This window comes from Sciurus carolinensis, chromosome 4 (assembly GCF_902686445.1).
Source record: "Sciurus carolinensis chromosome 4, mSciCar1.2, whole genome shotgun sequence".
Taxonomy (NCBI): domain Eukaryota; kingdom Metazoa; phylum Chordata; class Mammalia; order Rodentia; family Sciuridae; genus Sciurus; species Sciurus carolinensis.
The window spans coordinates 104,891,558-104,905,159 of record NC_062216.1 but is presented as its reverse complement, the minus strand read 5'-3'; the positions used below and the strand labels follow the sequence as shown (position 1 = coordinate 104,905,159).

At 35.9% G+C, this 13,602-nt stretch overlaps 1 protein-coding gene across 4 annotated transcripts in view; it reads right to left on the bottom strand.

Moving 5' to 3' along the window:
- The window catches only part of Tmem117 (transmembrane protein 117), a 476,419-nt gene that overhangs the window by 152,502 nt on the left and 310,315 nt on the right, over positions 1-13,602 (bottom strand). For all 4 annotated transcript variants that reach the window (XM_047551639.1, XM_047551640.1, XM_047551642.1 and 1 more), the window contains one exon: positions 1,288-1,385. In XM_047551639.1, coding sequence (XP_047407595.1) covers positions 1,288-1,385 — 98 coding nt within the window. The remainder of the gene's footprint in view (positions 1-1,287; positions 1,386-13,602) is intronic.

The following is a 13,602-nucleotide window of genomic DNA, read 5'->3' as shown; positions in this document are numbered from 1 at the left end:
AACTCATGTTTTTATTTAGCATGAGAATTAAAAATAATCAAGATGTTTAGAAATTTGCACACCAAGCAGCCTATTGCAGTGATTAATGGTATCAGAGACCTGTGCCTATAATAACAGTACCTATTTTATAGGGTTGTCAGGATTAAATGAGTAAATATATAGAATGTCAAGTTCTTAGCCCAGTGCCTGGAGCAGAACATATCCTCAGTAGATATTTGCTATAATTATTATATATTATTCAGACAAGCTATATGAGGAGCTAACAAACAGGAAAATATATGGAGGTTAAATAGTACCAAAAAAACAGGCCACTCTTGACTCATAGAGACAATGTGTGAATAAACATCTACAAGATCATATTCATTTTCACATTATTGAAAAATCTACTTCTGTTTATCTGCTAAGAATTGAGTTCAAAATGTCATATATCTCTAGCAACATTTAATGATAGTGCTAAAGCACAAAATATAATGTAGAATGCTTATTTTCCCCAAGCACCAGGTTACCATGATTTTTGTAGCTTCAAAAAAAAAGTATTAAATCTAAGAATAAACAAAATTTTCTTCTCCCATTTCAAAAGATAGGTGCATAGTCTGGAATTTTCCAGTTCAAGCTATCATCAGTTACAGTGCTTCTGAACATTAGTGTTCATAACTTTTCATATATCTGGCACAACCACTGTGCTGCTGGAATACCCCACAGCCAGATGAAATCCACCTCTCTTGCTGTCTTGAGATTTCTGTCTTTTCTATTTTAATGTGTTCAAATACACATAAATAATAGTGACTCCACAAAAACAAAATCCTATAATATCCTGGTTGCTTTTTAATTGCAATGATTATGATGAGGCACAAAAAGAAATCATATGATGAAGAAACAGCAGTGAACCAGATGATTTGTAAAAAGGTTCCTTCCTTCCCTGAATTACTTTTTCAGAGCAAAATCATATCCTGTCAAATACACTGGGCAATTTAGTGTATACAGGAGCTAGTTTTATGTATCAGATTTCCCTGATGAAAATTATGGCTTATTTTTGCTGAGTCAAAAACTTACCTCTGGTCAAGTGATGCATTACTGTATTAGCAAAACTTCTGCCTTATAAATGTGTGCATAACACTATGTAAGCAGAAATTAATTAATAAAATAACTAGGATAATAATTTTAATGGAGCATGGTAGCATCTCTAGATAGAACTCTATATATCTAAGAAAAAATGCATCCAAAACATTGTTTTCTGAATGATTGTTTTGTGAATAAATAAAGAAAGTAAATAAAACAAATTCTTACCAGAATAAAATGATCCTAACATTTCCTTTCTTCCAGAAAGCTCTTGCAGATTTTCCCCAATCAGGATAAGGTTTGTCCTGCAGCATCATATCAGTGACCTGAAACAATAACAGGAACTTAACACTTTCAGAAATCACAATCTGAATATTCAGCCTGTAATTTATATTCTAGTGAGATAGACTATGTACATATTAAACATTAGAATATGTGAAAAGATAAAAATTAGAATATATTTCATTAAATTAAAAAATTTACAAGTATTTTATATTTTTTGACGTTATTGCAAATGGAGTTGTTTTCCTCATTTCCCTTTCAGATGTTTCATCACTTGCATATAAAAATGCTTTAGATTTATGCATGTTGATTTTATATGCTGCTATTTTGCTGAATTCATTGATGAGGTCTAAAAGTTTTCTGGAGGAGTTTTTTTGATCCTCTAAATATAGAATCATGTCATCAGCAAATAGTGACAGATTAAATTCCTCATTTCTATTTGTATCCCTTTAATTCCTTTAGTCTTCCTAACTACTCTGGCTAGAGTTTCGAGGACAGTGTTGAATAGAAGTGGTGAAAGAGGACATCTCTGTCTTGTTCCCGTTTTTAAAGGGAATGGTTTCAGTTTTTCTCCATTAGAGAAAAACTCCAATCTAACCAAAGAGGTAAAAGATCTCTACAATAAAAACTACAAAACATTGAAGAAAGAAATTGAGGAAGACTTTAGAAGATGAAAAGATCCCCCATGTTCTTGGATAGGCAGAATTAATATTGTCAAAATGGCCATACTACCAAAAGTGCTATACAGATTCAATGCAATTCCAATTAAAATCCCAATGATGTACCTTACAGAAATAGAACAAGCAATCATGAAATTCATCTGGAAGAATAAGAAACTCAGAATAGCTAAAGCAATCCTTAGCAGGAAGAATGAAGCTGGGAGTATCGCAATACCAGAACTTCAACTATACTACAAAGCAATAGTAACAAAAATGACATGGAATTGGCACCAAAATAGACAGGAAGATCAATGGTGCACAATAGAGGACACGGACACAAATACAATTTTCTCATACTAAACAAAGGTGCCAAAAATATGCAATGGAGAAAAGATAGCCTCTTCAACAAATGGCGCTGGGAAAACTGGACATACATATGCAGCAGAATGAAACTAAACTCCTATCTCTCACCCTGCACAAAAATCAACTCACAATGGACCAAGGACCTTGAAATCAGACCAGAGACCCTACAGCTTATAGAAGAAAAAGTAGGTCCAAATCTTCAACTTGTTGGCTTAGGATCAGACTTCCTTAACAGGACTCCCATAGCACAAGAAATAAAAGCAAGAACCAATATCTGGGATAGATTCAAACTAAATAGATTTCTCTCAGCAAAGGAAACTATCAGCAATGTGAAGAGAGAGCCTATGGAGTGGGAGAATATCTTTGCCACTCATACTTCAGATAGAGCACTAATTTCCAGAATATATAAAGAACTCAAAGAACTCTACACAAAGACTACAAATAACCCAATCAACAAATGGGCTAAGGATATGAACATACACTTCACAGAAGAAGATCTACAAGCAATCAACAAACATATGAAAAAATGTTCACCATCTTTAGTAATAAGAGAAATGCAAATCAAAACTATATTAAGATTCCATCTCACCCCAATCAGAATGGCAATTATCAAGAATACAAGCAACAACAGGTGTTGGAGAGGATGTGAGGAAAAAGGTACACTCATACATTGCTGGTGGGGATACAAATTAGTGCAGCCACTCTGGAAATCAGTGTGGAGATTCCTTAGAAAACTTGGAATGGACCTACCATTTGACCCAGCTATCCCACTCCTTGGTCTATACCCAAAGGACTTAAAATCAGCATACTACAGAGATACAGCCACATCAATGTTCATAGCTGCTCAAATCACAATAGCCAGATTGTGGAACCAACCTAGATGTCCTTCAATTGATGAATGGATAAAGAAATTGTGGTATATATATACAATGGAATATTACTCATCTCTAAAGAATAATAAAATTATGGCATTTGCAGGCAATGGATGAAATTGGAGAATATCATGCTAAGTGAGATAAGCCAATCTCAAAAAACCAAAGGAAGAATGATCTCGCTGATAAGTGGATGATGACACATAATGGGGGGTTGGGGGGAAGAATGGAGGAAGGAAGGACTGTATAGAGCGAAAAGAGGGGTGGGAGGGATGGGGGGAAAGGAAAAAATAACAGAATGAATCAAACATCATTACCCTATGTAAATGTATGATTACGCAAATGGTATGCTGTTACTCCATGTGCAAACAGAAACAACATGTATCCCATTTGTTTACAATAAAAATAAATTTTTAAAAATTTAATAGTTTATTTGACTTTACATACTGTATGAGCACATAGAAGATCATTCAACATATCACATATTGAGACCATTTTTTACAAATCAATTAAAATTGCCTTTGATCTAAATCACCCTTAAATATCAGTGTATCCTTAGGAACAAACGTGTCTAACAAAGAAAATATCACATTCTTTCTAAATTTGTCTAAATTAGGAACTTCAAAATCCAGATCCTTTCTGATGTGTCTAGATATTTACCTATATTATTCGTGAAAATATTATCTTCTTCTTTACTCTTCCTTTTTGCATCCAATTCTATGTGCAATACAGTGGGCTCAATATTTGGTTTTACGGTGTATTTATTCCAATTAGCTAACATTCTCCCATCCACAATTTGATGCCTTCTTCCAAAAGCATTCTTCCTCTTTCCCACATGCAGAGACAGTGCCCATCCTCTGAAGGCTACATCAAGTCCTGTTACCCCCACGATGGCTTCACTTTTCTCTGCTCATAGAGACCTGGGGTTCTTAAAACACACTTCTCATGTTATATATCATGTTCCATCTCTTCTTTTATTTACTTATGTATATAATTTCTCTCTGTACTGTCTTTAAAATCTCTAAAGATTATTTAACTCCATCTCCTTTCTAATGTCTAAGAGTCTTTTATATCATAGAATAAAGTATTTACTCAAAAAAGAAAGGACAAAATGAATTAGGATACTAAAGACCCATTAACAAAGTAAATTGCTCATTAGTCACATCACATATTAATGTTTCAGCAAATGCCCAATGTATCATCAACAGGTAACCTATTATAAAAGTATTTTAACAATCTTACGTGGGTATAAGACGAATTTCCTTCTTTTTCTAAAAAACTGAAATATGTCATGTATGTGCACACACACACACACACACACACACACACACCACTTTCTTCCTTGTCCTATAGTATCTATCCTCTCTTCAAGAAATGAAAACCTTATTCCATTAATTATGATTTCAATTAATAATGTTGAAATTCAAACACACAAAGAAGTTCAAAGTTAAGAAAACTGCACAGGGCAGGGTGGCACATGCATATAACCCCAGCAACTCCGGATGTGGGGGCAGGAAGATTGCAAGTTTGAAGCCAGCCTTGGGAACTTAGTGAGATCCTATCTCAAAATAAAAATAAAAAGGGCTGGAGATTTAGTTCAGTGTTGTCGTATCCCTGGGTTAGAGTCCCAATACCACACACGCACACACACACACACACACACACACACACACACACAACAGAATGAAGACAAGAAAGAAAAACTGGTACAAAATGAGGTATACTGCACTGACTAAGGAAGAAGTTTCATTATCCATTAAAGCATACTTTTCTCTTGCCCTTAAAGTTTTAACATCGTATGTAATTGTAACTTCCAACAAATGGCCTTGAAAGAAGAGAGATTTAATCACTTATGACAGAAGATCGTGAGTTCATAGGGAGTCTTTCTGGATCAGTGACCCTTGGGTAGTACTGGGTTTCCCAATGCTTCTCAAGCAAGCCCATCGTATTGTGCATCGCAGTGTCCAATAAACTGTCCCTTGAAAATATTCACTGGCATGCCAATGCCCCTCAAGTTCACCTAAGATGCAATCAGGATGGTGAATAAGAAGCCAAGTTTCCAGGAAAGACTTCAGCTTGATTCTTATTTATTTCCTGTCTCAATGTTATTTCTGAGAACACAGTTCCCAACATTCTCTCCATTAATGAGAACTAAAGTTAGTTCACTGTCATTCAGTGAGTAACAATGCAGATTTATGTCTGCTCTCCCTAACAGTCCTCCAGTAATTTTACTTGATGTAGCTTCACTATTAAATCTGAAGACATTCAACAAGCATTGATGGTTTTAATATAACTCAGTTACTTTGTCACCTGTTTTGATAAATATAGAAGCAACTAATATTAATAATTTAAAAAAGGAAAAACTTGTTTTACTTGTTTTTAAGAGGAACTAGTTTATGGATGGTTTTCTTATCTATAATTTTCTTATTGATCCTTTAAAATTACAGTGTTTCATTTTCTCACTCAGACTAATGCCCATGGATTGTATTTGCCTTCTAAAGTGATTCATGATATTTATCAAAATGAGAAAAGGGAAGACAATAGAGTAAAGATTACCCATGATTCAAGTGAACTATATCATTAGTAAAAAGTAAATAAAAATGAAAGTAAAGAAATTTAAATCTTACACATTTGGGGGCATAAAAGAGTCTTATAACTTCCCTTGAGGGAAGAACTGTTATTCTTTCAAATATAACAATTTCAGTCACTGCTTCTTCATAACCTTGGACAAAGTTCTTGTGTCAAATGTTTTAATAAAACCTCAAGGTTAAGTAAATAAATACTTAATGAATATTTCATGTTAGACCAGATTTGTTAAAGATTTAATGAATTCTGTTCAGCAATATTTATTCTGTTCCTGAAAGAGTCTGCATGATAATAAATATTTTCAAGGAACAAAATGATTACTGGGTAGGTTTTATTCAGTTTTCAATGTTTTCTCCCAGGCACTTTCTGGGAAATACTTACCATATTTTCTAGAAGGAGGCAATCTGCTACTGTATGACCAATTATTACAGAAGCATGTTTTGTGAAAATGACATCAAGGATAAAGCATTTTCTCAGGAAAATGGCAAGATGAGGCCAAGACTCATTCTTTCTGATGGCAGGCAGCTGATCTTTTCCACCCCAGCTCCAACTATTTATTTTAAGTCATATCATCAGATCAATGTCAGGTCACTTGCAGCTAAATTGGCAGTTACAGAGACAGTCATTAAGGGATGCATTCAATAAAGAAAAATCCAATTACCTTCTGCATTAGAGAAATCAAATTCATTTCTTATGTTAGTCAAGGACAGTCTTTGTGGGAAAGAATTCACAAAAGGAAGGCTGAAGACAATAAAAAAAGGTTGCTGTGCAGTATAAATACAACACAAAACCTGTCGATGCTTCTCCCATAGGGAAATATTAGAATGTGAAATTACAGATCTTTCTTTCTATGTGGAGAGAAATTTGTTTCACTCTTTGAGTCTCACCATCCTTCCCTTCCCTGTTCCTGCCTGCACCCAGCACAGAGCCTCACTGTGGCACTTACCACATCACGCTTTGTTAGGCAGACTTTCTCAGAATATAAGCTGTTTTAGGGGATGGATATTGTGCAGTCTGAGCAAGAAAATACATTTTGAGGTTTAAAAATCAGTAAGGATTGTAAAAACAATTTATCTCTACAGGCACCTAATTGAAATCTGTTCATCTGCGAGTTGGGCCTGAAAGATGCTGTGGCAACAGTGACAGTGTGAAAACAGCACTGGGGACAGACATGCCTTCCACTCACCATAGAGCTTCGTGGATTCCCAACTCGTAAGGGTGTGCTCTTCCTGTTAATTGCCACAGCAACTATAAATCCGGGGATGTTTTAGGACACCCTAACCCTTTGATCTGTGGTAACATTTTTCTGGTGGAGGATTTTTTCAGCTGCTGTTGGATTTCCCTGTTATTTTCTTCTTCTTTTATTCCTAGCAATGATATTCTTACATTGCTTCTTTGGGGACTGATTGCCATAGAATGATGTCAGTTTTTCCTGGACTTGCTCTCTGCAAGAGGTTCATGTTGAGGGGTAACAAGGCCCACCTTCAGCTAACATGCACCCCCCTCATTGTTCCAGCATGTGTAGAGTGTGCCACCTACTTGGAAAAACTGTCCTCTGCCAACATTGCCTTTGATGGGCACCCAACATGTCTTCTCTTAGCATTGCCTTGAATCATGGTTGACTATATTTGGCAATCTACCATAATGGATTGTGCTTCAGAGTTAGAGATGTCATTTAGTCTTATTTAAAAGGTAAAGCTAGTGTTCTTTATTCTTCTTCTAAGTTTTCTTTTGTTTGACTCCCAAAGATTCCCTATTTTAAAACAAAAATTCTATAGTACTATTTAAAAGTATCAATCAGAAGCTTATGTATGACACATATTTTTTACAATTTTCAGTTAATACCAACAAAAATAATTACTACATCTGTGTAATGTTTTTATACTTTTTAATTAGTTATATTTTTATTAATGTCTTTCCCAATATGATTTTTTTCAAAATATAATTTAAAATATGAGATTTTGTAGGAATTTGAACATATGCCATTTCAGTTTTTTTTTTTTTTTATTGTAAACAAATGGGATACATGTTGTTTCTCTGTTTGTACATGGAGTAAGTCATACCATTTGTGTAATCATAAATTTACATAGGGTAATGTTGGTTGATTCATTCTGTTATTTTTTCCCTTCCCCCCACCCCTCCCACCCCTCTTTTCCCCTCTATACAGTGCTTCCTTCCTCCATTCTTGCCCCCCTCCCTAACCCTAACTCTAACCCTAACACTAACCCCTCCCATGCCCCATGATGTGTCATCATCCACTTATCAGCGAGATCATTCTTCCTTTGTTTTTTTGAGATTGGTTTATCTCACTTAGAATGATATTATCCAATTTCATCCATTTGCCTGCAAATGCCATAATTTTATTATTCTTTATAGCTGAGTAATATTCCATTGTATATATATACCACATTTTCTTTATCCATTCATCAATTGAAGGACATCTAGGTTGGTTCCACAATCTTGCTACTGTTAATTGAGTAGCTATGAACATTGATGTGGCTGTATCTCTGTAGTATGCTGATTTTAAGTCCTTTGGGTATAGACCAAGGAGTGGGATAGCTGAGTCAAATGGTGGTTCCATTCCAAGTTTTCTAAGGAATCTCCACACTGCTTTCCAGAGTGGCTGCACTAATTTGCAGCCCCACCAGCAATGTATGAGTGTACCTTTCTCCCCACATCCTCTCCAACACCTGTTGTTGCTTGTATTCTTGATAATCGCCATTCTAATTGGGGAGAGATGGAATCTTAGGGTGGTTTTGATTTGCATTTCTCTTATTACTAGAGATGTTGAACATTTTTCCATATGTTTGTTGATTGCTTGTAAATCTTCTTCTGTGAAGTGTCTATTCATTTCCTTAGCCCATTTGTCGATTGGATTATTTGCATTCTGGTGTTGAGTTTTTTGAGTTCTTTATAGATTCTGGAGATTAGTGCCCTATCTGAAGTATGATTGGCAAAGATTTTCTCCCACTCTGTAGGCTCTTTCTTCACATTGCTGATAGTTTCCTTTGCTGAGAGAAAGCTGTTTAGTTTGAATCTATCCCAGTTATTGATTCTCGCTTTTATTTCTTGTGCTATGGGAGTCCTGTTGAGGAAGTCTGGTCCTAAGCCGACATGTTGAAGATCTGGACCTACTTTTTCTTCTATAAGATGCAAGGTCTCTGGTCTGATTCCGAGGTCCTTAATCCATTTTGAGTTTAGTTTCATGCATGGTGAGAAATATGGGTTTAGTTTCATTCTGTTGCATATGGATTTCCAATTTTCCCAGCACCATTTGTTGAAGAGGCTATCTTTTCTCCATTGCATATTTTTGGACCCTTTGTCTAGTATGAGAAAATTGTATTTATGTGGGTTTGTGTCCGTGTCCTCTATTCTGTACCATTGATCTACCTGTCTATTTTGGTACCAATACCATGCCGTTTTTGTTACTATTGCTTTGTAGTAGAGTTGAAGATCTGGTATTGTGATACCCCCAGCTTCATTTTTCCTGCAAATGATTGCTTTAGCTATTCTGGGTTTCTTATTCTTCCAGATGAATTTCATGATTGCTTGTTCTATTTCTGTAAGGTACGTCATTGGGATTTTAATTGGAATTGCATTCAATCTGTATAGCACTTTTGGTAGTATGGCCATTTTGACAATATTAATTCTGCCTATCCAAGAACATGGGAGATCTTTCCATCTTCTAAGGTTTTCTTTAATTTATTTCTTTAGTGCTCTGTAGTTCTCATTGGAGAGGTCTTTCACATCTTTTCTTAGATTGATTCCCAAGTATTTTATTTTTTTCGATGCTATTGTGAATTGGGTAGTTTTCCTAACTTCTGTTTCTGAAGATTCATCACTTACGTATAAAAACGCATTAGATTTATGAGCATTGATCGTATATCCTGCTACTTTACTGAATTCACTTAGGAGTTCTAAAAGTTTTCTGGTGGAATTTCCTGATTCCTCTAAGTATATAATTATATCCTCAGCAAATAGGGATAGTTTGAGTTCTTCTTTTCCTATTCGTATCCCTTTAATTTCTTTGGTCTGTCTAATTGCTCTGGCTAGAGTTTCAAGGACGATATTGAATAGAAGTGGTGAAAGAGGGCATCCCTGCCTTGTTCCAGTTTTTAGGGGGAATGCTTTCAGTTTTTCACCATTTAGAATGATATTAGCCATGGGCTTAGCGTAGATGGCCTTTACAATGTTAAGGAATGTTCCCACTATCCCTATATTTTGTAGTGTTTTGAGCATGAAGGGGTTCTGTATTTTATCAAATGCTTTTTCTGCATCTATTGAAATAATCATGTGATTCTTGACTTTAAGTCTGTTGATATGGTGAAATACATTTATTGATTTCCTGATGTTGAGCCAACCTTGCATCCCTGGGATGAAACCCACTTGATCATGGTGCACTATCTTTTTAATATGATTTTGTATGCGATTTGCTAAAATTTTGTTGAGAATTTTTGCGTCGATGTTCATTAAGGATATTGGTCTGAAATTTTCTTTCCTCGATGTGTCTCTGTCTGGTTTAGTATCAGGGTGATATTGGCTTCATAGAATGAGTTTGGGAGGGTTCCCTCCTCTTCTATTTCATGGAATACTTTGAGGAGTATTGGAATGAGCTCTTCTTTAAAGGTTTTGTAGAACTCGGCTGAGAACCCATCTGGTCCCGGACTTTTCTTTGTTGGTAGGCTTTTGATGACTTCTTCTATTTCATTACTTGAAATTGGTCTATTTAAATTGTGTATGTCCTCCTCATTCAGTTTAGGCAATTCATATGTCTCTAGAAATTTGTTGATGTCATCGAAATTTTCTATTTTGTTGGAGTATAGATTTTCAAAATAGCTTCTAATTATGTTTTGTATTTCAATCATGTCTGTTGTGATATTTCCTTGTTCATTCCGAATATTGGTGATTTGGGTTTTCTCTCATCTTCTCTTTGTTAGTGTGGCCAAGGGTTTATCAATTTTGTTTATTTTCTCGAAGAACCAACTATTTATTTTGTTAATTTTTCCGATTATTTCTTTTGTTTCAATTTCGTTGATTTCAGCTCTGAGTTTAACTATTTCCTGTCTTCTACTACTTTTGGTGTTGGTCTGTTCTTCTTTTTCTAGGGCTTTGAACTGTAGTGTTATGTCGTTTATTTGTTTAGTCTTACTTCTTTTATTAAATGCGCTCCATGAAATAAATTTTCCTCTAAGTACTGCTTTCATAGTGTCCCAGAGATTTTGATATGATGTTTCTTTGTTCTCATTTACCTCTAAGAATTTTTTAATTTCCTTCCTAATATCTTCTGTTATCCATTCATCATATAATAGCATATTGTTTAATCTCCAGGTGTTGGAGTAGTTTCTCTTTTTTACTCTTTCATTTATTTCTAATTTCAATCCATTATGATCTGATAAAATACAAGGTAGTGTCTCTATCTTCTTGTATTTGCTAACTTTAGCTTTGTGGCACAATATATGGTCTATTTTAGAGAAGGATCCATGTGCTGCTGAGAAGAAAGTGTATTCACTCTTCGTTGGATGGTATATTCTATAAATGTCTGTTAAGTCTAAATTGTTGATTGTGTTATTGAGTTCTATGGTTTCTTTGTTCAATTTTTGTTTGGAAGATCTGTCCAGTGGTGAGAGAGTCATGTTAAAATCACCTAGTATTATTGTATTATGGCCTATTTGGTTTCTGAGATTGAGAAGGATTTGTTTGACATACATGGATGAGCCACCGTTTGGGGCATAGATATTTATGATTGTTATGTCTTGCTGATTTGTGCTTCCCTTAAGCAGCATGTAATGTCCTTCTTTATCCCTTCTGACTAGTTTTGGCTTGAAGTCCACATTATCTGAAATGAGGATGGCTACACCAGCTTTTTTGCTGTGTCCGTGTGCATGGTATGTTTTTCCCCATCCTTTCCCCTTAGTCTATGGGTATCTCTTTCTATGAGGTGAGTCTCTTGTAGGCAACATATCGTTGGATCTTTCTTTTTAATCCAATATGCCAGTCTATGTCTTTTGATTGATGAATTCAGGCCATTAATATTCAGAGTTATTATTGAGATATGATTTCTATTCACGGTCATTTGACTCATTTTATTTATTTATTTATTTTTGACACGACTTGGTTCCTCCTTTATTTGACAGTTCCTTTAGATAGCTCCTCCCTTTGCTGATTTGCTTCTTTGTTTTTCATCTCTTCCCCATGGAATGTTTTGCTGAGAATGTTCTGTAATGCTGGCTTTCTTTTTGTAAATTCTTTTAGCTTTTGTTTATCATGGAAGGATTTTATTTCATCGTCAAATCTGAAGGTAAGTTTTGCTGGGTATAAGATTCTTGGTTGGCATCCATTTTTCAGGGCTTGAAAAATGTTGTTCCAGGCCCTTCTAGCTTTTAAGGTCTGGATTGAAAAATTTGCTGATATCCGTTTTGTTTTCCCCCTGAATGTAATTTGGTTCTTTTCTCTCACAGCCTTTAAAATTCTGTCTTTATTTTGTATCTTAGGTATTTTCATTATAATGTGCCTTGGTGTGGGTCTGTTGTAATTTTGTGTATTTGGAGTCCTATAAGTCTCTTGAACTTGATTTTCCATTTCATTCTTCAGATTTGGGAAATTTTCTGATATTATTTCATTGAATAGATTGTTCATTCCTTTGGCTTGTTTCTCTAAGCCTTCCTCAATCCCAATAATTCTTAAATTTGGCCTTTTCATGATATCCCATAGTTCTTGGAGATTCTGTTCATGATTTCTTACCATCTTCTCTGTTTGGTCAACTTTGCTTTCAAGGTTAAATATTTTGTCTTCAATATCTGAGGTTCTGTCTTCCAGGTGTTCTATCCTATTGGTTGTGCTTTCTATGGAGTTCTTAATTTGGTTTATTGTTTCCTTCATTTCAAGCATTTCTGTTTGGTTTTTTTTTTCAATATCTCTAACTCTTTATTGAAATGATCTTTTGCTTCCTGTATTTGCTCTTTTACCTGTCGATTGGTGTGATCATTCAATGCCTGCATTTGCTCTTTCATTTCATCGTTTGCTTCCCTTATCATGTTAATTATGTACATCTGAACTCCCTTTCTGTCATTTCTTCTGCCATGCTGTCATTGGATTTTATTGATATAACATCTAGATTTGTTTGAGGCATTTTCTTCCCTTGTTTTCTAATATTGTTCAGGTATCAGCGGACAGCTGAGATATTGCAGATTTCCTCTATTGACTTATAATATCCCTGAAGATTTCTGGTATATCCCCTTTTAACCTTCAGTAGCCTGAAGTCTTGGAGGAAGTTGATAATTCGGTGCTCCACAAGGAAGCTGCCTCTGTAGGAGTGGTGGCCTTCAGGTGGGGTATATTCCCTGCTATTGGGCAGAGGTGCCTGCACTTGTTGACCAATGGTCATTCAAAGGGGAACTAGACTGCGGGCTGAGGCAAGGCCTGTTTGTGCCTGTGTCTCTGGTTTTACCGTCCTTGTGGGAAAACCTCACCTGGCAGGGAAGACTCACCCAGTGGGGAGGTCTTGCTGGTCAGTTCTCCTCCTGGAGGTTCCCCTCAATCCACAACTACCACCTGGGCAGGGCAGCCTTCCTAGGCAACGTTCCCAGGGGCCCAGACCTACCTCCTGGGCCTGGGAGCCTTGCCCTTCACAGACGAGTCTCCTTAGGCTGCCCCTCCTCAGAGAAGCCTTCTGCAGTCCTAGAACCTTCACTCCGCCCCTCAGCTTGTCTCTGTGCAGCTCTTCCACCGAGAAGCTGCCTAGGTCCCGGGACCGTGCTTGCACCTAATCGCCTGGCTATGCA